At 35.1% G+C, this 25002-nt stretch overlaps 3 protein-coding genes across 17 annotated transcripts in view; 1 reads left to right on the forward strand and 2 right to left on the reverse strand.

Moving 5' to 3' along the window:
* LOC101883110 (rho-associated protein kinase 1-like) overlaps nucleotides 1-15460 on the reverse strand; it is a 23171-nt gene extending 7711 nt beyond the window's left edge. For 4 of the 11 annotated variants that reach the window (XR_012395886.1, XR_012395885.1, XR_012395883.1 and 1 more), the window contains exons 1-3: nucleotides 1611-1638; nucleotides 356-444; nucleotides 199-264 (exon numbers count right to left, since the gene is read on the reverse strand). Coding sequence is in view for 5 of the 11 variants with exons in the window: in XM_073933435.1 (XP_073789536.1) it covers nucleotides 3124-3384; nucleotides 7015-7359 (606 nt within the window). In the remaining 6 variants the exon portion in view is untranslated. Of the gene's footprint in view, nucleotides 1-198; nucleotides 265-355; nucleotides 445-1610; nucleotides 1794-3123; nucleotides 3385-5463; nucleotides 5920-7014; nucleotides 8972-10373; nucleotides 11038-15234 lie in introns of those variants that run through there. The other 7 variants (XR_012395880.1, XR_012395881.1, XM_073933435.1 and 4 more) reach the window with 7 other exon arrangements.
* Nucleotides 1-25002, reverse strand: part of LOC141379346 (rho-associated protein kinase 1-like) — a 48033-nt gene that overhangs the window by 8914 nt on the left and 14117 nt on the right. Inside the window, exon 3 of one of the 4 annotated variants that reach the window (XM_073933456.1) lies at nucleotides 23681-23867. The exons of 1 other annotated variant lie outside the window; for it this stretch is intronic. In XM_073933456.1, coding sequence (XP_073789557.1) covers nucleotides 23761-23867 — 107 coding nt within the window. In that variant the 3' untranslated portion in view covers nucleotides 23681-23760. Of the gene's footprint in view, nucleotides 1-23680; nucleotides 23868-25002 lie in introns of those variants that run through there. 2 more of the 4 variants (XM_073933454.1, XM_073933453.1) reach the window with 2 other exon arrangements.
* LOC101885872 (uncharacterized) lies at nucleotides 17673-23693 on the forward strand. 2 transcript variants are annotated; one of them, XM_017352587.4, is made up of 3 exons: nucleotides 17673-20948; nucleotides 21959-22090; nucleotides 22236-23693. In XM_017352587.4, the coding sequence occupies exons 1-3, from the start codon at nucleotides 20816-20818 to the stop codon at nucleotides 23636-23638; spliced, it is 1668 nt and encodes a 555-aa protein (XP_017208076.3). In that variant the 5' UTR covers nucleotides 17673-20815; the 3' UTR covers nucleotides 23639-23693. The 2 variants fall into 2 exon arrangements, with proteins under 2 accessions (XP_017208076.3, XP_073789503.1); XM_073933402.1 differs by lacking the exon at nucleotides 21959-22090.

A 25002-nucleotide genomic window follows, 5' to 3' on the forward strand; every position in this document is an offset into this window, starting at 1 on the left:
ATTGTTATGAAATTAAATTTAGATTAATATTTAATATATATATATATATATATATATATATATATATATATATATATATATATATATATATATATATATATATATATATTTCTGGCTTAAGCGTATGCACTGTTGGGAGAACCAAACAGGAAACTACTCCCAACTCCATATTTTTAAGTATATAAGAGCAATACCCACCTATTGAATGGTCTCCCTTCTTTCGTCAGTTGTTTGTAAATCTGTCTGTTAAATTCTTTTACTTCACTGCAATAGAGAACAATCACTGTTGAGTTAACATATATACCAGTACCAAAAAGGCTCTTTGAGCATTGTGCAAAATTAACCATATTCTGACCTGTAATGATAATCTTTACCAGAAAGAAAGACCTGCTCAGCATCATCCAAAGACCAGCTCCTCAAGACACCCAGAGGATGTACGATGGCCTATGAAAAAAAAAATCATTTAAATATGAACTAAAATACCACCACAGAACAGCAAATCATTTTACATGGATTTATAAATGAGTAGCACCCAGCGTGCAGTTTATATACTTATTTGGCCAGACATTCCTCTGGAAAATGAAAACCACAGATAAGCTGCACTTCATCATAGATATGCTATAAACTCAAGAACACAGCTAGCATTTGTAACTGTATTTATAAACTGCTTATCAATGTCTATTAAATGTAGAGTTAATGCTAAACAAATAAAATATTAATAAATTAACTAGTTATTAAATGCTTAATAATTATTTATATATTTAATATATATAATATTTTTATATATATAATATTTATTTATATAGTATGCAGATGTTATAAAGTGTTACTCAACAGTTTGAGATAACCTCAATGAAAATATTCCTGTAGTTTGTTTTCTTTTCCTCCTACAATGAGCCTAAGCAATCCAATCATATTGGCCATCACTTCTTATTCGCCAGGTAAAACATACCTGATGATATAAATTAAAGATATGAGACTCTATATGGTTAAGACCTGCAGAATAAGCCTAACTTTCAGAATCTCATTCATCACTGTAAAACGATGACAAAACATCAGGCTAATAACCAATGACTGTAAAAAATAACACATACAGTATTGTGGGGTAAACAGGCAGTCAGCACAATTTTTAATGTGCTAATGTAATACAACGAATAACACGAATTCAGTAAAATATAGATAAATCTGAAACTCTTACATCAAACGTGCTTTTACCATCTTAGTTTAATGCATGAGTCACTAAGCACATTAGCCGTTAAGTCAACAAGCCATTAAATCAACAATGTTTCATTAAACCATGGTCACGAGCTACGAACGTCGTATAATCAAACTAGAAAACGAACTCTAGAAAATTATTAACAGTTAACGTTATAGCAGCTCTCACTCTGGCTGTGTAAAATTATCCATATTTATTATTATAATATTTTATTCTTCTTCTGGAAAAAAAATCGTCACGTAACATTTTTGTCCCAGACCCTTAAAAGTGGGGTAAATCATGCAGGCTAATCTGGCATTTCTGCATAAACTCACAGTATAAAACAGCAGCATTACAAAATAAACACATACTTTAACAGTTTAAAATAAAACTTAATAGAAAAATCGGTACTTACACTTTCCTTGTCATCCGTGTCGTCCATTAGCACATCCATGATCCAATCCGACAGGTGACGCTGTCACAAAAAACTAGGGTCCTAAAGATGCGGTCCTAAAAATGCGGTCCTGAGAGTGCAGCCACTCCAGTTGTGCAGAATTACCCTTCTCGCGCTAGGTCACTTCCTGCCTAACTTGTATGTCTGCGGTACCCAAACAAACCACATGAGGGCGCCCTTACTCTATAAAACACATAACTGCTGCATAATTCTATGGAAGTTTTTTCCTAGCAAAATTAAAATGAAAATTCAAATGCTTAAAAGATCAAATGATAATAATTAAGGAGGAATCACAATGAAAAATATAACTTCGTTACACAAGCAAGTTAACACAAGTAGGCTTTGCTGAATATCCATTAAAACACAATAAAGCGAGTTCTGTTCAACGGATCAACAGAAAATACCAAAAAAAGGTTAAGCAGAAAATGTGCATCTTAGTGCAAGAGTTTGTGTGTGCGTGTGTGTGTGTGTGTGTGTGTGTGTGTGTGTGTGTGCGTGTGTGTGTTGAACTTCAATCTGTTTTAAATAAATCATCAACAAAGACAGTCACTAATTGCTTCGTTTCTAAATGAGTCAGCCATTTTGAATCAATTGTTTGAATAAATGTTCATTGAATCACTTATCAAAACAGAATAAATTCAAAATCCCACACCCTTGTATACAGTTTATGAAAAACAGCATGTGACCTTGTACATCCGAATTAGTAGTAGAAATTAAGACGCAAGGGGCAACACTGTGGCTCAGTGGTTAGCACTGTCGCCTCACAGTAACAAGTTCGCTGGTTCGAGCCCGGCTGTGCCAGTTGGAATTTCACTGTGGAGTTTGTTTGTTCTCCCCATGTCCAAACACATGCTAAATTGGCCATAGTGGCCATAGTGTATGTTTGAAGGAGTGTGTATAAGTTTTTCCCAGTAGTGGGTTGAAGTTGGAAGGGCATCCGCTGTGTAAAACATATGCTGGATAAGTTGGCAGTTAATTCCGCTGTGGCGACCCCTGACTAATAAAGGGACTAAGCCAAAGGAAAATGATTGAATGAATCAGGAGGCAAAAAGTACCAGAATTATCAATTACTGAAGTGTGGAATTAATTCATTTACTATCCTATGAGGCCTGATGACGACAGGTCAACATGACAGTGACAATAACGTCAATGCAGTAGCCTGAATTTCATTCTCACTTCCTCTATTCTATTTTAATTTGTCAAGACACAACTTAGAACTAAAATGAAGTACCGATTTAGATAGCAGCCTACTATTTTTGATAAGGAGAAAGAGACTTGCTGTCACCTACAGTAGTGGTGTCACCTAGTGGTCATATCTATTAATCCATGTCAGGCCTAAACTAGCCAAGGTATCAGCACAAAAGCACACTAAGCAAAATATTGTTCAATTAGATTATTAAAAAAAAAAGGAGAGAAACATTTTTGTTAGAATCAAACCCCCTTAAAAGACACTTCAAATGCACTTATCACACACCGAGTCCATCTTCGTACATGTGCCAAAGTCTGCGAGTTTGAAGTGTCCATTGCGGTCCAGCAGCATGTTGTCTGGTTTGATGTCTCTGTGGATGAAGCCCAGAGAATGGATGGCGTCGAGTGCCAGCACCACTTCTGCCGTATAGAATTGAGCCCATTCCTCTGGGATGTCATAGTTGCTGGTCAGAGTCACCAGATCTCCACCTGGCATGAACTCCATCACCAAATAAAGGTACTTTTCATCTTGGAATGCACAGCACAGCTATGTGGACAGAGAGATAGAGTGGTGAACAGAGAAGTCACAATATATTTCAGTAATCAATACCAGTGAAATTTAACAATACTTAATTTCAATTGCAGCAACCCAGCTAAATTAAATAATAAGCAATGTGATATTGAACACAGACTTTATTTAATCATTTAAATATTTATTTCATAATTTGAATACTGTTATTAAAGAACTTTTAATGCTATCAATTACAGAATGTAAATAATAAAGTTAAAATATAAAAAAATTATAAATGGAATATTAAATGACATTTTAAGTATGAACATATACATACACAAAAACAGTTGTGTCAAGCAATTAATCAAACCCAAAATTAAAATTTGTATCTTCATAACATGTACATAATTATTTATATTTATTTATAATTTGAGGTAGATATAAATATTTCATATAAAGATATAAATGAACATTTTCTCAAATATATACATTTCTTTGTGTACGTATATACTGTACGCTAAATGATAAATATATACACTCCACAAAAATATATTATGTAAATACAAACTTAATTTTTTATGTGATTTAGCATTTGACAGCACTAATAAAAATACAACTAGCAACAAGTTATTGCTATTTAAATGATGTTATACTTAAAATCAAGTTTAACTTTCTTTATTTTGGTTAGTTAACATCAACATTACAGCAGCAGAAATATTAGGCTTCAAGGTCTAATGAACTGGTCTGTATTTTTTGTCGTCCTTATTTACACGAGTACATAACTGACTGACTACAACATGGGCTGGTGCATCCTGTGAAATACAAGTGTTGAAAAACAGCCAGTCAAGAATATTTTCTCAGTCAGGTTTAGATTTTACTATTTATACTATTTTATACTATTTAAGTGAAGTACTAGTAGTTTTAGTCATTTAACATTATTATTTTTTTAATCTTTTACCGGCCCATGCCTAATCCCAAACCAGGGTATTTTTTAAAGTACAAATTATTGTTCCAAGGCTGCGTTTAATGGGTAATACTGTGTATATTTTGCCAAATTAAATGTCAAAGGAGAATTTCACATTAAGCTCTATTTTAGGATCACAGTGGAACCCCAAAAATAAATTAATTTTGTTCAAAAATAGGTCATAGGTTTAAAATAATCCAATTTTTCAACAGGGTGTGTCTTTACAGTAAATGACATTGACCAGAGTTTAGAGTCCTCTGCTGACCAAAATCAGACATTCTTTAAATTTATTTTCATTTACAACGTTAATACTGTCACCATCCTCCAAACTTGATTTGATCACTTATTTCACATTTAATTACCTAAACTAGCATTTTATAATACTATAGCTTATACAATACCCATAATGAGTACAACCTGACAGATTTCTCAGAAAATACCTTGCTTTTAAATAATTTAGTTTCCTATAGAATGCAATATTTGTGGAAATCTGGCTTACTCCAATAATACAGAGATCAGTACAACATGCTAATTGAAACTATTCCAACAAAATGATTTAGCTGAATTTGTTGTAAATATAAACAATAAATGTTTTCTCTAATTTGAATTTAAATTATATAATTCTAATATTTTTTCTCATTTTTTATTTACATGTTTAATCTTTTTTAACTTGCTATATTGTAGAAACTGATCTAATATTTGCCCCAGGTTTCACTAACAAAGCTTTAGGCTTGTCCAAGACTGAAGTGCATGTTTAAGTTGTCTAAATTAAAACTTGCTGAGAGGTATCTTAAAATAGCCTACATGGGTTTTATATATTTCTCTCAAGATGCACAACGATATTGTTTTTTTTTTTCTAAATAATGTCTAAAAATCTGCTTAAATAATTAAACAAGGCCTAGACCTGGGCTGCCCTTTGTGAAACCACTAATAACCATTATTCCTTTATAGACTAGTGTTCTCCTTGATCCCAAGCTCTGTGGCAGCAATTTCAGAAATGTTTCTGCCCTTCATGTGTTCAGGTGTTTGACAAGTAATTTTATCATCATGAAAATTTTTCTTTCCGTGCAAACGCAGCCAATGCCACAGAGTCGCAGTGCCATGGATTACCAGACAATAACGCATACAAACGACCACAGAACATAGGCTACCTGAGGGCAAATTCAGCAGAGTGTTGTTTCTAAGGTCGAGGAAAACAAGCTCTTTCTGTTGAAGGAAGAGTCCAGCAGGAAGACTTTCCAGACGGTTCACGCTCATAAACACCTGCTGAAGGTTTGGGTTACCGATGAAAACTGAAGGGTCCAGGGATTTGAGTCTATTGTTTTCTAGATAAAGGGCCTCGAGTTTTGACAGAGACACCAGAGCTCCAGGAGTCAGTTCCTCCAGCTGGTTATTTTTGAAGTCAAAACTCTGGAGATTGCCGAGTCTTTGTAGAAAGGCCACAGGTAACAGGGTGAACCTGTTAGATGCCAAGTCCAGCCGCTGAAGAGAGCTGTTTACCGGCAGACAGTCTGCGTGGAGCTCGGAGAGCAGGTTATCTGCCAGAGTGAGCTCCACAAGAGGAGAATTACCAAACACTTGCCAATGTAAAGCCTTCAGTTTGTTACCTAACAGACGAAAAACCCAAGCGTACCGACAAATTAGTGTTGATAAGCGTGACGCATAATATTATAAATAAACAAGGTTATTAAAGGTTATGAATCTTTTTTCGGCTAACTATTGCCATTTACAGTTTTTCCTAAAAAAAAAAAAGCAATAGACAGACAGACAGACAGACAGACAGACAGAGAGATAGATAGATAGATAGATAGATAGATAGATAGATAGATAGATAGATAGATAGATAGATAGATAGATAGATAGATAGATAGATAGATAGATAGATAGATAGATAGATAGATAGATAGATAGATAGATAGATAGATAGATAGATAGATAGATAGATGCCAATTTCATTTAGTACAAAAATAAGATTGTACTTAAAATGTACTTTATTTTATTTAAGTTTATATTTTTTGCAGTCAATTACACTTTTTCCTCTTCCTTGCATTGGTGTTACATAAAGGGACAGTTCACAAAAAAGGAAAATTAACTCACCCTTAAATGCTTTCAAATCTTTAAAAGTAAAGAAGATATTTTGAACAAAGGTGAAAACCTGTAACATTGTCTTCCATAGTAGCAAATAAAAATACTGTGGAAGTCAATTGGGTCAGGTTTCCAGCTTTCTTCAAAATATCTTCATTTGTTTTTAGAAGAAGACAAAACAGGTTAGGAACGTGATGGGTGATTAAATGACGATTCAGTTTTTGGTGAACTGTCCCTTTCATTAAACATTTAGAAATGTTTAAATGGTGTGACTAGCATTTAATCAGTAAAACGTGTTTGTGTCTTATGCTAGTAGTTATCTTTTGCATGAATTAGTGTTTATTCCTTAGGTAGGCTGGTACCTTTTTAATATTTACTAGCAATTATTTGTTAAATAACTGGTTCTTTTTCTAAATAATATTAGACACTTGTTGACATTTATTTCAAGAGTGACTGTTACTAGTAAACGATTTTAAGTATTTGCCAGACTAATATGAGTTGGGTCTTAAAGATGATTTTTATATATTAATAGGCCTTGCTGATCATTAGATACTATAACATCCCTTATTCTACTGAATGTGTAGTGAGTAACCATAGTTTTGTAAGACCCATATTACCTGTAAGGTCAAGCACATACTGTAAAGATTAGACAGGCTCACGAGCAGATCCGCAGGTGTTGTTTGCAGTTGGTTTCTGGTCAGACTGAGATGGCTCAGATGGGAGAAAATCTTCAGGTCATCAGATGATATGGAGCTCAAATTGCTCAAACGAACACGAAGGTCTGTGGTGTTTCCTGGAAAAACTTTACTGGGTAGCTGTTTAAAGTTAACATGAAGACAAATGACTCTGAACTCATCATTTTCAAGGACTTGTCTGCATTTTCCTTGATGTAAAACGCCACTCTGTATCTGAGAAAAAAGGCTGAGCAGAACTGTAAGAGTTAGAAAATAATATTTGCTCATATCTATGAGCAAGTTGCAACAGAAGTAAAAATGTAAGGATTTTAGTTAAAACCTCAAACACCTAATGCCTCAGCCTTACTGTATATTAAGCATGTGTAACTGATCCTGCTTTTATAAATCACATTGAATACATTTGTCAATATGCAAACAAGGGTTTTCCAGGTCCACATGTGTATCAAAGTTTTGTGTAACACTGGACTTTTATCAATCAATTCTTGTAAATCATTCAAAACAAATCACAAGATGTGTTTTTAACCATGACAAATGAAAATAATATCAGCATACGTTACATTTTAGATTTAGAATTGCATTTTTATTGCCCCCTCTAAAAACATCACAATAAAAAAAGCTTCATTTTTATTAAGTAATCACGATTATACAGAGACCTAGAAGGGACGTGATGGTGGGGAAAAATGGGTGGGTAAAAAAAAAGGACAGTGATAGGAAAATATTTTTTGAAAAGTTTTTCCCTCGCAAAGGTATTGTGCGTTCCCTCGCAAAACTGTTGTTCCACTAACACTTTCTGTTATTGATTAAAGTTACCATAGTTATTAAGTAAAGAGCAAATGAATCTCTCATTTTGTTTTGTTTTATAACAGTGGTGTCACTGTAAGAATGCACAAATCTATAATGAAAGCATTCCATTACTTTAGTAACTGTTTGAGCTCATTTTAGAGAAAATTAGTTGTGTTTACAATAAAACACGCAGGACAGACATGTTTACATATTATTAAGTGTATTTGTCTGTTTAAACACACACCAAAAATTCTTCCACGTTCCTTCCAGGTCTCAATATGATTATGCTAAATTAATTCAGCCTTACTCTGCAACTTTTCACATTTCACATGCGCAGCGATGGACAGTTTTGTACGCTAGAATATTAAACATGCTTGCATTTCTATTGAAATATTTAAGGTGTGTTTGGATCATCACAGAGTCAGAAGTGTTCCATCAAATAAAGCTTTTTTTATTAACAATTTCACAAAATAATAAAATAAAGAAAATGTTTGGACCGTAGGTCTTCATGTTCCACTATGCATACAATTTTGTCACAGCATTTAATAAAATGTGCATCTTTGCATCATGATATCAGTCTTCAATAATACATAGAGCAGACGTAATGCTTATTGAAGGTGTTCTTCAAAATAACAGATGACAAAAATATAATCTGTGCCACTAAATATTTGTTTTTCTGAACAAAAATAGATATAATACTTGAGTATATAAATCCTGATGATCACGTAATTATCATTCATTTGCTCTTGGAAACACACTTAAACATCCAGTCACACTTACTAACAACCCTATAAGGAGTCCGAAAATAACCTCTGACATTTTTAAAAGCTTAGAAGACACTTTTTGACAAACTGTATAGTATAGGAAGACACAAACACTCTACCCTTAAAATGACTTAAAATTGAAACTAGATACTTTAGGTGATTTATGGCTTGTGCTGTATTTAAATATCATATACCGTCCCCTTCCCCAGTCATTTATATTGTGGTGTTTGGCACTTGGAAGTCCTGCCATTAGCCCAAATGAACACTATGACATTTTCCGCTTTCATAGACCCCAGATGCATGATCACCTATCCGGCCTTCACCAAGGTTAGCTGAAATTAAGAGAGAGGAGATGGAGGTCATTCAGTACCATAAAAAATTACATAAATAAAATGCTGGCAGACATGTCAAATCCCATTCTCTATACAGCCAAACCAGCTAAACCAAACCATTCTGCCTTTTATACACACATACAAACATGCCCACTCGTATACTGTAAGTGCATCAAACCTGCTGGCAAATTCAAAACGTGTTGTATAGTCCCTCACAGTGTGAAATTTTAATATCATTTAAAAAAAAGCAAAACCGGCTTTAAGCCACAGCTTAACACACACACACATGTAAATGCATCCTCAAGCCACACGCTGGTCACCCCTCAAAAAACTCAAGTCTTCAGAAGTCTAAAACATCGTCATCATCCAATTCAACCTCAAGAGCCCAACCCCAGTCCTTCAGGCCCATTTCAAGCAATCTGCAACAAAGAGGAGTCTTTTGGCCTCATATATAAATGCCAATGACAAAGTCTAAAATAAAGGTTATAAAGTTTAGTTTAAAAGTACACTGGTAAATATATATATATAGTGCTCAGCATATAGTGATATATAGTGCTCAGCATAAATGAGTACACAGATAAGCTCCAGATTTGGCTTCAGTACTGACTAAACTAATGTATATGCACAAGTATAATATTGGAAAGCATCCTATAGAAAATATTAATTTAAATGAGAGATTTGTGAGGGGTGTACTCATGTATATATATTGAGCACTGTATATTTAAAACTACACTTACACAAGATACGTGATGAGGACAAATGCTATCCTTTATTTACAGATAACTTTCTTTTTTATTTGATTTTATACCAGTAGATATTTGCTAGAGAAGCCCTCATGATGATATTATTGCTTTTTCATTATTGGAACATTTCATTTTTGGAAAACAGCTGTTTATTTTTTTTAAGTTCTACATGATGTGATGGAGACACCCACTGCTCTTTATTTACAAAGATTTCAATTAAAATGTCACAAAAATGACCATGGCAGAGATGTCATGAAAAAAAAAACTTGGGGAAAAAACACAAAAGATACATTTTTCTTTTTTTGGCCACAAAATAAAAAAAGATTGGTAATGTTATCACTTTTTCAGCCTTTAAAAATATATAGAGATTTTTTGTGTTTTCTTGAACACTGAAAGATACATACAGAGTTTAAGTTAAATTTTAGACATCAAGACCACTATGAGTAACCCGTTTACTGGGTTGAAAATAGTATAAAATAAAATAAAATATTCACAGCTTAGATAGGATTAGATGGCAATATTATGGAATTAAAAGAGTGAGCCTGCATTGTTAGTGGAGTGTTTTTTAGTACTGAGGATTCAGATGCAAACAGAGAAGAGAACAAGCAGCCAAACATGTTGAAGATGAGCAGAAAAGAGATGCAGTGCACGGTACTTACTGTCCACACATTTACACGAGTAGGGAAGGTGAAAGGTCAGTGAAGAATGATACGAAGCATTGGGCCAGGGCTACAAAAGGTTAGCGGTATCATTGTAAGCTATTGAGATCTTCACAGCCAAGTCTACATACATGACACTACACTATGTTTACCTCAATTAAAAGCAGTAGTTCACCCAAAAATGAAAATGCCAAATTGATTTGCTGACTTTCTTTATGTTTAGTGAGGTATTTGTTTTTCAAAGTGACCACAACTCCTTGCACAACATTACAGTGAGCAGTAGGGATGTAACGGTATTGTAAATACCGTCATACCGCAATATTAATTTTTTTCGATATTACCGAAGTCGCATGACTCGGTAAAACTATAGGTCTTCTGAGAAAATTTGCTCAGGCGAATGAAGCGAACGGGACGTAGCTTAAACTGCATTTCCCATCAGCCCCGGCGTGGCCATAATCCTTTGCGGTCTGTTGTCGCTACAGATCCAGTAATGCGGAAATGGAGTGTGCTGCTAGTAGCGGAGATGAAAAAAAGATGGAAATGATCGAACCTAAAGCGGGTGTTGTCGCCGCGCGCGTGCTGAATAGCGGTGCTGTCGCGCGCGTTCTGATCAGCTGTGTTGTGGTGCGCGTTCTGATCAGCTGTGTTGTGGCGCGCGTATTGTAAAGCGCCGAGGGGGGGTTGAGCGCGCATATTCAAGAGAGCTGTTGTCGCGCGCCTACTGAAGGGCTGGATTGGACGGAGGTTGTGTCGCGTCGCGGGGGCACTTTTGATCGTTTTGGAAGGGCATTTTCTATCCAAGACTAAAAAGGGCATGTGCACTGCACAGGTTGAGCCCTATGTGTGCACGTGCCTGCAAGTTGGGGAATACGACTAATAACAGTCATGGGGACTGCAGAAACACAGCACACTGTTCAGATTGATGCAGACATTGACTTGTACCGCAAAGAGATCTCTATCTCACTCATGGTTTGTCTTCTCAAGTGGTGGAAAGACAATGCACAACGTTACCCACGGCTGTCAACATGGGCCAAGTCATATCTCTCTTGTCCCAGAAACCTCAGTCCCAAATGGGAGGGTTTTTTCTGTTGCAGGGGACATTGTATATACCCAGAGATACCAGCTTTTACCAGATTATATTTATATGATAATTTTCCTTTAAACCCATCTCTATCTAAGTGAGTGAGTGATTAAATGTTGAATGTGATGAGTTTTCAACAATACTAAATTGAAACTTTATTTTTTTACATGGTTTAATAATTTTTTGTTATTAAAATTGAAGTTCCTGTTTCAAAGCTTACAGATAGATGACTAATTTGTATGTCATTGACACTTTTGGCACTTTTTTGGAGTATTTTCAAAAGTTTTTTTTTCCTGTAAATGATTCAATAAATACCGTACCGTGACATTCATACCGAGGTATTACCGAACCGTGAAATTCTGATACCGTTACATCCCTAGTGAGCAGTCTATACAAGTACATTTTTGGATGAATTTTTCTTTTATTTTGAGATATGTATCTATATATGAGCAATTAATCAGAACAACAACAACAGCAGTTCACTTTTTAGTTTAAAGCTGAGCAGAACAGTTCAGACAGAAGTGTATGCAGGAAGGTAAAAATGATTTATTTTTCAGAAAGTGACTTTACATGAATTGGCATGAATTAGGCATTTAATTTTTCATGGAAGAGCTTTGTCTAATAAAATAAAATAAAATAAAATAAAATAAAATAAAATAAAATAAAATAAAATAAAATAAAATAAAATAAAGTGTTTTAACTATTAGCACAAATGTATTATTACAGAATTAAGAAAATGAAACATGATTTTATTTATATTTGCTTGTAGTTTTTTTTTTATTTTTTAGCATTAACAAAAATAGAATGTTATCAATTAATGATAATTATTTTTATATTTAACAAAACTAATGCTTATTTCAGTGGTTAATCAGAAGGTTTTTTGCATCATTTTTGCAACTAAAATGCTGAGTTATGCAAATTCTAACTAATAAAGCACGATAAACATTCAAATGTTTTAAACCGTTAAATTATAATTCTTTTTCATTACTATTGTAGAACTACAAATAAACATGTTTTGGAATGAAAATGAATATATTTGGCACATAAAATGAGGTAATGGCAAAGAGCTGAATGGGAAATGATGAATAAATCAAGCTATTTCTCTTTTTTATCCAATAAAACATCAAGTGTTAGTAATAGAAGATTTCAAACATTGCTTTAGATGAAGTCTTGTAACTATATCCTACAATTCTACTATATTTCAATATAACCTAAAGGCCCCAGTATACATCAACAGAAATTGATGTTGTCATTTTGAGCAAAAGTTTGCATCCGCTGGTAAACACCTTTAAACGGTCATTGCCTGGTCCCATTTTACGTAGGTGTGGCTTTAGAGCTTCGCCTTTTTTAACAGGTTAATCTTCTCCAGCGCATTTGTTCTGCTAAGTCTATTGAGGCCAATACAATCCAACACATTCAAAATAAAGGTTCGAAAAAGTTTTGCACTAAAAAGTAACCATTGTTGGTTCCCCAAAGAACCTTTTAATTCAAATAACGCTTTTTTCTCAGCGAGAATTCAAGATATTCAATGATATTTAAGATTATCAATGTATTTTTTCACTGTAATGAAACCTTTATGGAATGGATATGTAAAGCTGTTCATGGAACCATCTATGCCAATATAGAAGCTTTATTTTTAAGACTAAGAGCTGCTTTACAGTGGAAGGGTAATTTATTCAAGAGCCCATATTATGGGTTTTTGAAAATTCCCCTCCATGTAGTGTGTAACACAGCTCTAAGTGAAGTGAAGTATCCAGCTAAGGCTTAAATCTGTAAGAATACAGTGTTTAAAACGGTTGATTCATCTATAAAAGAGTCGACTCATAGTGCTTCAAACGAGTCGCCTTGATACCGAGTCATTAGGTGTTTCGCCATGACGTACGAACGAAACCAAGTTATTCACGTGCAAGCGCAAACCCGAGAGATTTCAAACCTGAGGCCCCGCCCTCTGACGCAGAAACCCAGACACACACACACACACACACACACACACACACACACAAACAAACACACGCACACAAACATGCCGGTCGATTGAAGTCACACTGCAGATGGATATTATTGAGTCTCTACCAAAAGATGAAACATCAGCATTATAACCAAGCAGTTGGAAACTACTGGAAACTTCTGGAAGCTACATGCTACAAAGAATACTTCATCTGAGTTTGTTAAAGGAAGGATCAGTAAAGAGTAACTTACTGATGGACGTCAGGATGGGTTTCTTCCTACCTTTCTCAAGTGTAAGTACGTGCGGTTAAAGTTGTTGCCTCGTTGACTCTAGCTTGCAAATGGATTTAGTTGTGATTTGTTAATTGTAACCGAGTGTACTGTATCAGGTTAACTAGCTATATTCTCTTATCGCGTGCAAATTCACGTTAAAAACGCGACGCGCGCTGCTTTGTTTATGGAGCTCCGTGGTAGAGTTCTGCATTCTGAATTTCCGAATAAATCGCGGGAGCGGTCGGTAACGGGTTTAATTTGGGACGGGAGCGGGCTGTCTAGCAATATCACGGATATTGCTATGCGAATGAGAAAGAGAGAGTCTGCTTGGTGCTTGTGTGTGTTAGTGCGCACGCGCACGTATGAGAGAGAGAGAGAGAGAGAGAGAGAGAGAGAGAGAGAGAGAGAGAGAGAGAGAGAGCGAGCGAGCGAGAGTTTTGTGTGCTGGGTGTTGTGTGTGTGTTTATACAGACATCTTGGCTGTCTGGACTGTATAGCTGGGTGATTTTTGGTTGTGTTCTCCCCCGCTCTAGCGGGATCGGGCGCGGCGGGCAGAAAACGGAGCGGGTTCTCAGGCTAAAACCTGGCGGGTGCGGGCGGAAGCGTTGTCGTCCGGAGGTGTGTGTGTGTGTGTTTTTGTGTGTGTGGCAGCTAAAATCCACGCCTACACTATCGAGCGTGTATGAACTGTGATTACTTTTTATATTGCTGATTAGCTATTGGCCATTTTACTCTCTGACTGAAGGCAGTCGACTAATCGCGACAGACTGTCATCGGTCCAATCAGCGCAGATTAGCTTTGCGCTAAGGAGGGGTTTGGGAACAAATTAATCACTGGACGATTCATACGGGAGTCGCTGGGATATTTAGGTAAAAATAAATGCAGATTATAAGACCATGAAAGTGTTTTTTGACCTTGCATGCATATTAAACTGTTGTTGGAGACTCTTACAACCAAGACATGACCCTATTTCATGTATAATATGGGCTCTTTAAGAAAAGATTTTATCATGTTTGATACTTAAAAAGCTTAATACTTGGTGTATTTGATTAAACTGCTATAAACATGATGGGACTCCACATGACTGGATTGCTGAAAACTGTTGTTTTGTCACCAGTCATTTTTGTTTACGTTTATTTAGTTGTTACTGTAGGAAAAAATTGCACAGCACATATTTACATAATCATCTAAACATCACTGAGGCGTGTTGATGATGTCAAGATGTTCACAAACACTAAACCACCACTCTGGAATTTCAAACTTGTTTTTTCTTCCTAACGAGGAACAAAACATTCTTTATATCTGGGCATTAAAGGTATAGTTTCTTCAAAAATGTAAATTCTGTCAAAATCAGTTTTTAATCTTTATCAGTATCTTTCTTCTAATGAACACAAAAGAAGGTATTTTGAAGAATGTACCCAAAGTATTTGTTTTTCTCTACTGTGTCTGCCAATGGCTACCAATTTACAGCATTCTTCAAAATATCTTCTTTTGTGTTGAACAGAAGAGAGACACATGTTTGGAATAAGTTGAGGGTGAGTGAAAGCGTCTCCTCCTCACCTGTTCTTGCTGGAGGGCTGCTGTCGTGTAGAGTGCACTTTGACGGCTGCTCGGTGTGAAAGTCTGGGTGAAGACTGAGCGAGGCGAGGCGACGGCTGAGGGGAAAGGGTAGTGGGTGGAGGGTTTACGCGGAACCCTCTTGAGCAGCCGACTGACCCACTTCTTCTGCTCCTCTGTGGAGTTTGCCAGCAGCAGCATCTCTTTCGCTGTGGACATGTCGTAATTCACTGGAGGACAAAAACCAAACAACAGATTCTTTTCAGAGTTCAAAACTCCATGTGTTAAAATGCATTTTCAAAAGCTTCGGTTTATATCAACAATTTTATAACAAGCAATTTTTAGCAAGCAATTAAACCGATCTAAAATGACAGTAAATACATTAAAATGTTACTAGAATCTAAATCCAGTAAAATTCAGCTCTATTTAATGTCTTTTAAAAAGCTTCTAACAGTTTCCACTGGAATATTTAGCACCACAACTGTTTTCAGCATTGATAATAAGATATTTCATGAACATCATAGTAGTATATTAATTTATGAAGTATAAAATGTAAATATATAATAAAGGATCGAGCAACATTGAAAAAACAAATGCTGACAATTCAGCTTTGACATCACAGGAGTAAATTAACATTAACACAAACAAAAAAAAAACATTCAAATATTTTAAAATATCATTGGCTGAAATATGCCACAATTTTTTTGATGTTAATACATTTTGGATCAAATACTTGCAGTCTTGTTTAACATGAAAACTTTTTTTTCCATGTAGTAATAAAATACATCAATACAAACATATGATTTATTATTTTATATGCGGTTCTGATACGTTTTATATTTGAAAGCAAACTACCAATTTGTATAAAAAGAAGCAATTCACATTATTATGTGTATAAATATAATTTGATAATATACATGCAGCCTTGCTAACGTCAAAAGAACTTAAAACAACAGTAGAATAAAAGTAGAATATTTCAGTTATGACTAACATCCATAAATACACGCTTACAGTGCTCAGCATATACAGTACGAGTACACCCCCCCTCCCCCTTTCCTATGAGATGCATATGTTACATTTATTTAGTGTCACTTACAGCCTGCATGTCGTTGATTTCTCTCTGGTATTTGATGATGGAGTGGTTAAGCTTTTCTTTCTCCGTGCGGAGCTGCAGCTGGAGTTGTCTGATCTCCTTCTCCTTCCTGCGGATGTCTGTGTTGTTGATTTGCTGTGGCCTGCCGTCCGTCTTCTTCATGACCTCCGCCAGCTTGTTTATAGCCTAAAATACAGACATCTGATATTAAAATTCAGCCGAGACATGCAAAAAAAACAGCTATTTTAAGCTATGACGTAATCAACAGTTACAAAGCTGTGATAAAAAAATTCAAAATGCACCTGAATCTTGAGTGTTTTCTCCACCTGTATCTGCTTCTCATACGACACTGTGAGAGATTTCATCTGTTTCTCTTCTTCTTTGATCTTCTCCAGCTCTGTTTATTAAATGTTAAAGCATGGTAAATGAACATTGTACCATCACTCTATTTATATTATTATAGAAGTCAGCTCACTTTGCTGTATGTGCTTCAGTTTATTGTTGAGCTCCTCTTTCTCACTGGCCAGGTTGGCAACATCCACAGTCAGCGTACGGTTTGACTCCTCCAGCTTGTGTAGAATAGAAGAATAATAATGAATTAATGTTCATCTGGAGGAGATATTTTTTATGTTCTAAAAGAAATCTCTTCTAGTCTGCAGCTGTTTTCTACAGTTGAAGTAAAGGGTATTAGCCTGTGAAATTTTTACAGAGCTAATAATTTTGTCTTCAATTGTATGTGAACATTTTGTAACATTTTTTATTTATTCCTGTAGTTCAAAGCTGAATTTTCTGAAATATTACTCTAGAAATCATTCTAATATGATTATTTGCTTTGTTTAGAACAATTATTGGTGTTAAAGAGTTCATATTTTATCGATGAAAACATGTTGATTCGCTTGGTGCTTAACATTTTTGTGCATATATCATATTATATCATATCACATCATATCATATCATATCATATCATACCATATCATATCATATTATATCATATCATATCATATCATATCATATATACACAAACCATCAGGAGAGATTTTTTATAGATATGATTTTATAGTTTATAAAGTTAAAATTCAAAGAAATAAACAGCAATTTAATGTCCTGCTACATTTATTATTCATAATTTAATATACACATGACGACAATTTGTTATATAATTAAAGATAATCATGCTTATATATACACTATAAATGAGGAGGATTTCTCTCCTCCTCAACTCCTGGGTCTGAATGCAAACACAGTGGATAGAGGTGCAGCAGGTCTCTTGGCCTATCCATTTCAACCATTATCCCTACTGGTAATCCGGAAGATTTTAAACATAGGTGGATATAGGCGATATGTCTGAATGGGAACGAACTCAACTGAAAAAAGTCTGCCATTCTACAAATATCATAAAGCTCTCCCAACAAAAATGCCATGAGCAGACGCCGTCTCACCAAGTTATTGGGTCTCACAGCTCATAGGATATGAAAACTCAGTCTATGAATAATAATGAGAAACTAATGCGTCATCACTCCACTAGCAGATTCGTGCTACATCATTGATTTTGATCCCGCTCCAAAAATTATTTTAAACCCGGAAGATGAAATTAGCTGACAAAAGTTCAAAATGATCCAGATTTATCCACAATTAAAGCTGACAGGTGCTAACATTGTCTTAACTGATGTTCAACACACACAAATCTGTTCATTTTTTTAAAGTGCTCCAGGGTGTCTTGAACCTTTAAAAACCAATTAATACATACATTAGATAAGATTTTTATCGTTAATATATGATCAAATCTAAAACTTTATGCAGTTCATACATTTTACTTTTAACACTCTGTACACAAAAATCAATTTCAGCAGCATTCATTTAAAATAAAATCTTTTGTAACATTAGAAACGTCTTTAAAATGGCAAATCATATAATGTGTGCTTGAAGTATTTTCAAACAAACAAAAACAAAATTCTGAACAACTAAATCACAGGAATCTAATCGATTTTCAAATATATTCACATAGAAAAAAAGGATCTAAATACTAATTCCTAGTATAACTGTTTTTATTCTATTGTGCCAATTTGAGCCAACTAGTACCAATTGAGCATTATGTCAATGACTCAGACTGGTTTCCTGAACATGACAATGAGTTCACTGTACTCAAATGGCCTCCAATAGTGGACCTTTGGGATATGATGGAAAGGGAGATTCATATCATGGATGTGCAGCTGACAAATCTGCAGCAACTTAGTGATTCTATCATGTTAATATGGACCAAAATCTCTAAGGAATATTTCCAGTACCTTGTTGAATCTGTGCCGCGAAGAATTAAGGCAGTTCGGAAGGCAAAAGGAAATATGATACTATTAAGGTGTACCTAATAAAGTGGCCAGTGAATATATACTGTATTATGTGACTAAATAGTTTTGGATTTATGTTTTTTCCCTCTAATTACCATTTTGCTTTTTTCATTATTTCCATCTCAGGTTTGTTTAAAGTTTGTTTTATTCCCATTATTAAAGTCAAAATACTTATATGATGCAAAAAACACAATTTACACACACACACACACACACACATACACAAACACATATATATGGATGGTATTACTACAAACCATCTGAATAAATAAACCATTGTGTATTGTATTTTTATTTATTATTCTTAATAGTTTTTACCCATTATCTTTTAATAATCATATCAGTTTTCTTATTTGCGTACTTATTAAAACTAAGTGTGTGTAGGTATATATTCTATATATGTATTACAAAATCACTTTAAGATTGTACTCATTGTTTATGTATTCTGCAATACTTTGGCAATACTTAACAGCTTTGACTAGCTCTTTTGATTTAAAGTTATTTAAAATAAATAATGATTTCAATAAGGAAATGTATTTAATGTGATTTTATTGTAGTAAAAAGTTACCTTTCTCTGTCTGCACCATAACAAAAGCCCTCATTATTTCAGCGTTTCTGCAGGTTTCATCAAGTCAAATTTAAGACTTTTTAAGATCATTTTAAGACCATTATGAATGAAATTTTAGATCATACATGTCTAAACACTAATGGTTTTTGGTTAATGGCCCGGTTGGAGCAATGAAATTGAAAAAGAAACACATGTAGTTATTTCTTTACCACATATTTTAATGAGTCAAAACAAGAAAACTCTAGTTTGCATCTGATCCAGTTACTATGACCATTTATGTGAAGCTGCTTTGACACAATCTACATTGTAAAAGCGCTATACAAATAAAGCTGAATTGAATTGAATAGTTGTGTAGATTTTTTTCAACATGCCTCTTTTTTAATTACAAGTTTAACATTGTTTAAAGTATATTTATTATGAAGAAAACTACACAAAAAAATGCAAAAATATATATTGTTAGCATTTGGTCCAAACTGATTGAGCATAACTCTTATTCTAATGCGCTTCTGTTATAAACCCTTAAGTTTCATGCCTATTTATAAACTTTATGTTGTCCACTCACACTTTCTTATGTAAATAATTTGATTGTAAATGAAGGATTATGTAAAGGGATATAAAAATGATCAATTATTACACTAATACACTATTCCTAAAAGTTTAGCATGTTTAGCATTATCTTCAGTTTAAAAAAAACATTCTGGCTACACTTTAGTAAATGAAGTTATTTTGTATTTCATTTTTTGATCACTCAGTGTTACCAACTCAACTATTTTTGATTCACATTTTGAATATATGTTGCCTGCGCTTTTGCACATATTTGTTCTGCCTCTTACGGCCTGAATCTGAATTATTTTCTTGATTTTCATTTGTTAAACTATATTTTCTGTTCAAAGGTAATTATTTACATTTAGTTTTGATTTTTGTTTTCCTGCGAGTTGATGTTGCACTCCTACACTAATGACTATATTATTTATTTCTTATGGAATGGCATGTATATTTGCAGCATGTCTTGGTGGATGGATCACATTGAAGCGGAATACTTTAGCATAATTTATTAGATATTATTTCAGTCAATATATGTCAGTTTTGTGGTTTGAATTTCACCTCACAGGTTTCATTTGTTGTGCTTCTTTGTCTACAGTTACATCAATTTCTAACTGATTATCTATTTAAGACAGCTTTTGTCCCTTAGATCAATTTATTTAGCTATTTTTTCATTTATTTTATGTCATTTGCACATTTGCAGTCATTTGAGTTTAAAAGAAAACATTTCTTAGTCTTATGTCTTGTTACCATAGTGACATGTTCTGAGAATAGAACGCATTCCAAAAGTGTACTTGAAGCCCTGCATCATCGGAGAATATCTTGTGGGTTTGTTGAAGTGGAGTAGTACAGGTGTGCTTTTGGCTGTTAAGTGTTAAAAAACTTGCGTTCCGAGTGTTTTGAGACTGTCTCAGCGATTGAACATCTTCCGTTTGAGTGATTCACGGTGCAAGACCGAAATCCTCATCCTATTCCAGCTAGCAAACCCCAAGTTTTTGAGTGGTTACAGGTGAAAGACTGAAACCCTGTACCGATTATATGATGGTTGAACAGATTTCTGATCTCCCCACAACATCAGCTGCTAAAATGGAGGAAGACAAAGCCTGCAAGATCTCCCAGAGCCAGAAAAAAGTGAAGCAGCTCAAAGAAAGGCCAAGAAATGGCACTAATAGTGAGTCTTATTTACATTGTGCTATCCGATATCCAGTGTTTTCCTGACATAATAATATACTTACTATTAAAAATAATGTTTGTACAGGATAATAGACAGCTGGTTGAACTGCTGGCTATCATTGCATTCACGTGCATCTTAATGCAACATTTTGGGTAAAATGATAATGTATTTCATTTTCAGCTTTTCTGATACAACTTTAGTCTAAAATCCTTTAGTAAAATGAGATATGCACACAGACTTTTCATTTTCAACCGACAGCCCCGATGGCTTTCGGTGAACTGTCTTTCCATTACAAAATCACCACATTTAAGATCTGTTCTCTTTAAAAATATGTGATCTTCACTGACTAATATATATTTGATATAAAGTGGGTCTCAGACCGGACAAGAATCACTGCATTAAATGACATTTAAAATAAACATGAAAATTTATTTTAGCTCAGTATTTTAAATGGAGTTTCTGCGCTAGCCTGCTGGTACTGACGGTGCTAGCGGTTCCATACAATTGACTATTGTCTCGTTTTATGCTTGAACAACTAAACGAATCCTTAGGTTAATTTAACTGATTGTAATTTAATTATATCACGATGTTTATGGTGTAAAAGCAACCTTATAAAACGTTAAATAATCACAGAAACCTTTCATCGGAAATTTACTGTTGGCTGAAAAACTCTAGCTGTGCAATATAACCCAGTATTCAGTTTTCTATTTTAAAAAAGTGCACTGAACATGTAGTTTTTAAATCGTTTGGTGCATTGATCATTTGTGTAAGCAGTTTTATATAACATGAAAATAATAAAATATTATAGTCAAATACAATAATTAATAATAAAACACAAAAGTGTAGCAAATCCATGGTAAACTTGTGGTAACCTTGGTTTAGCTACAATAACTTTTTTAAATGGTTATATATTGGGGTTTTTGTTTTTGGTGAATGTTCATTTTAAATTTCTCTCAAATTACTGTGGACAAGTGTGTAAAGATGTGCAATCATTTCTCTTTTAACAGATGAGAAGGAGAAAGTAAAAGAAAAGAGAAAGAAGAGAAAGAAGAGCAAGGTTGCTTCTTTCATCAGAGCTGCTCTTCGATGGTTCTGCTTCTGTCCTCATAATGAGCCGTTCACACTTTCCTCATCTGATGGTAAATGATGGTTTTTGTATCTCAATATTTTCTAGTGTATAATGTCATTAATAAACTGTATTTTTACTCCCCTTTATCTGGAGTTTAACGTCTCCTTGAAAATGACTTTGTACTATGTGCAAACTGCAATCATTTGTCTTAACAGATTCTGAACATGAGATCTATGAAAAGATGATTGTGGAAGAGGAAGAAGTGAAGGAGATAATGCAGGAGGAGGTGGTGGAGAAGAAAGAGGAGGTGATGGAAGAAGAGAAGGAGGAGGTGGTGATGGTGGACACAGAGAAAGATAACACAAAGCAAGAAAAGACAAATGAGGAGGAGGAGGAGAAAAGTGGAGAGGAGAAGGTGGTGGAGAAAAAGGAAGAAGGGAAGGAGATAATGCAGAATGAGATTGTGGAGGAGAAGAAGGAGCAGGTGATGAAAAAGAAGAAGGTGGTGGTGATGGTGGTGGAAGTGGTGATGGTGGAGAAAAATAAACAAATAAAGAAAGATACCAGCACCCAACTAACAGAGGAGGAGAAGGTGGTGGAGAAAAAGGAAGAAGAGAAAGAGATAATGAAGAAGGAAGAGGTGGAGAAGGAGGAGGAGGTGATGAAAGAGAAGAAGGTGGTGGAGAAAAAGGAAGAAGAGAAAGAGATAACGCAGAAGGAAGAGGTGGAGAAGGAGGAGGAGGTGATGAAAGAGGAGAAGGTGGTGGAGAAAAAGGAAGAAGAGAAAGAGATAACGCAGAAGGAAGAGGTGGAGAAGGAGGAGGAGGTGATGAAAGAGGAGAAGGTGGTGGTGGGGAAAAAGAAAAGAAAGAAAGATACCAGCACCCGACTGTCAGAGGAGGAGTTCTGGAGAAGGAAAATGGAGGAGGAGAAGGTGGTGGAGAAAAAGGAGGAAGAGAAAGAGATAATGCAGAAGGAAGAGGTGGTGGAGAAGGAGGAGGAGGTGATGAAAGAGGAGAAGGGGGTGGTGGAGAAAAAGAAAAGAAAAGATACCAGCACCCGACTGTCAGAGAAGGAGCTCTGGAGAAGGAAAATTATCGCTAGAAGGCTATCTGCGGCAAAGTTTCTGTTTGAGCAAATAAAGGAGGAGGAGGACAAGATGAAAGCTGAGGAAGAGAACAATGAGGAGAAAATAAAATACATTGGAAAGGAGGAGGAGGAGGTGAAGAAAAAGAGAAGGAGGAGGCGGCCAAGAAAAAACTGCAAGGTGGAAGAAGTGGAGGAGGTGGAAGGAAAGGAAAGTGAGGAGGTGGAGAATCACATTGAGGAGAAAGAGCAAACAAATTGCATTGAAAATGAGGAGGAGGTGAAGAAAAGGAGAAGGAGGAGGCCAAGAAAAAACTGCAAGGTGGAAGAAGTGGAGGAGATGGAAGGAAAGGAAAGTGAGGAGGTGGAGAATCACATTGAGGAGAAAGAGCAAATGAATGACATTGAAAAGGAGGAGGAGGAGGAGGAGGTGGTGAAGAAAAGGAGAAGGAGGAGGCGGCCAAGAAAAAGTAACAGTATGAACGAGGAAGACAAAGAACAAAGTAGAGGAGTAGAGACATACTGTATGTGAAGGAGGAGGGTGAACAACATTGTACAACATCAATAAAAATGTGTTTTGTACAATACTGTATGTGCTGTGTGTTGTGTTCATCTGCTTAATTCTCTGTTTCAAAAGTATTGAATTTTGTTTGTTTAGCGAGGAGCGATTCGACAGGGCCGGGTATCAATACACACCGACTTGGAGCTTCGCTGGTATGTGAAGGACATAGACTCCGAGGTGTGTGAGTGTGTGATTCGCACTACACAAATATCATGACCACAGAGGAAAGAAGAAGGGGGTAATGAAGCACAAGGATGAACATTAGAAGGAAAAGTGCAAGTTTAGAAGAGAAAAGAGAAAAAAGAAAGGAAAGAGGAAAGAGGAAAGAAAGGAAAAGAGGAAAGAGTGGTGGTTATGTGTATTGATTATGTGTTGTAGAGTCAGTGAATGTTTGAAAACAAGAGCTTTGTGAATTTGGGATATACTGGATTCAATGCTCAATCGAATTTATGCAAGTAAAAATGTATTAACAAAAATTATAAAGTAAATTAATGAAGTGGATCAATACAATACATACCTGTTTTTCCCAGCATTCTCCTGTATTTTACAATTCTATCCTGCTATCATCCCGTGAGGGTATTTTCCCATATTTTAAATTTTTAATCCTGGTGGGAAATGTCCCCTCCCATCCGAGGGTTGTCTAGTTAGTTATTATGAGTATGGAAAATGTCTTTTCCTGCATTTATTCTGCTTCAGGAGTCAGACTGTTGACTGTAAGTAACACAACAAATAATGCAATAAGTAGTTTTGAAGAAAAATTAGCTTTGTCGTTGAACCCGAGAAAAACTTTGAAAATAAGCATAATGACGTAGTCTCTATGCTATAAAAATAACAATGATGAAACCATTTTTAACCAAGGGGACATATCTTTATTAGTACAGTTCGGCTGTATTATTTGTAGGTATCAAACTTTAAAGAGGTGATCCTTCCTATATGCAGCCTATACTGCCGAACCACCAGGGGACGCCCCTTGCTCTTAAATGTGAATTTTATTCAGGCATGAAAACACCTTAAAATAGATATAAAAACGGTTAAAAAAAGTCTTTCCTTTCTATTAAAGACGCTATTGCCCCTGCTACACAATCCTGAAAACACTCAGTTTATTTAACGGTGTGTAACTGTCAGATGCGTATCCATATTGATAAATAGAAGCTGTTTCCCAAACATATCTGTACATGCTATTTGAAGCGAAGCAAAAGTGGACACAGTGGGTTTTGGATTCATGTTTGAACAGACATATACACATAATAATAATAATAATAATAATAATAATAATAATAATATTTAAACAAGTCAATCTTAGTGGGATTTCTTTTAAACAACAAATTTTGTTT

The sequence above is a fragment of the Danio rerio genome, chromosome 20, assembly GCF_049306965.1.
Source record: "Danio rerio strain Tuebingen ecotype United States chromosome 20, GRCz12tu, whole genome shotgun sequence".
In the NCBI taxonomy this organism is placed as follows: Eukaryota; Metazoa; Chordata; class Actinopteri; order Cypriniformes; family Danionidae; genus Danio; species Danio rerio.

What these genes read in the sequence shown, in the direction of transcription:
- LOC101885872 (XM_017352587.4), top strand. Translation starts at nt 20,816, where the DNA reads ATGATGGTTGAACAGATTTCTGATCTCCCCACAACATCAGCTGCTAAA. An exon ending in GCCAAGAAATGGCACTAATA is followed by an intron (nt 20,949 to 21,958) that starts GTGAGTCTTATT and finishes CTCTTTTAACAG; the next exon opens with ATGAGAAGGAGAAAGTAAAA. An exon ending in CACACTTTCCTCATCTGATG is followed by an intron (nt 22,091 to 22,235) that starts GTAAATGATGGT and finishes TTGTCTTAACAG; the next exon opens with ATTCTGAACATGAGATCTAT.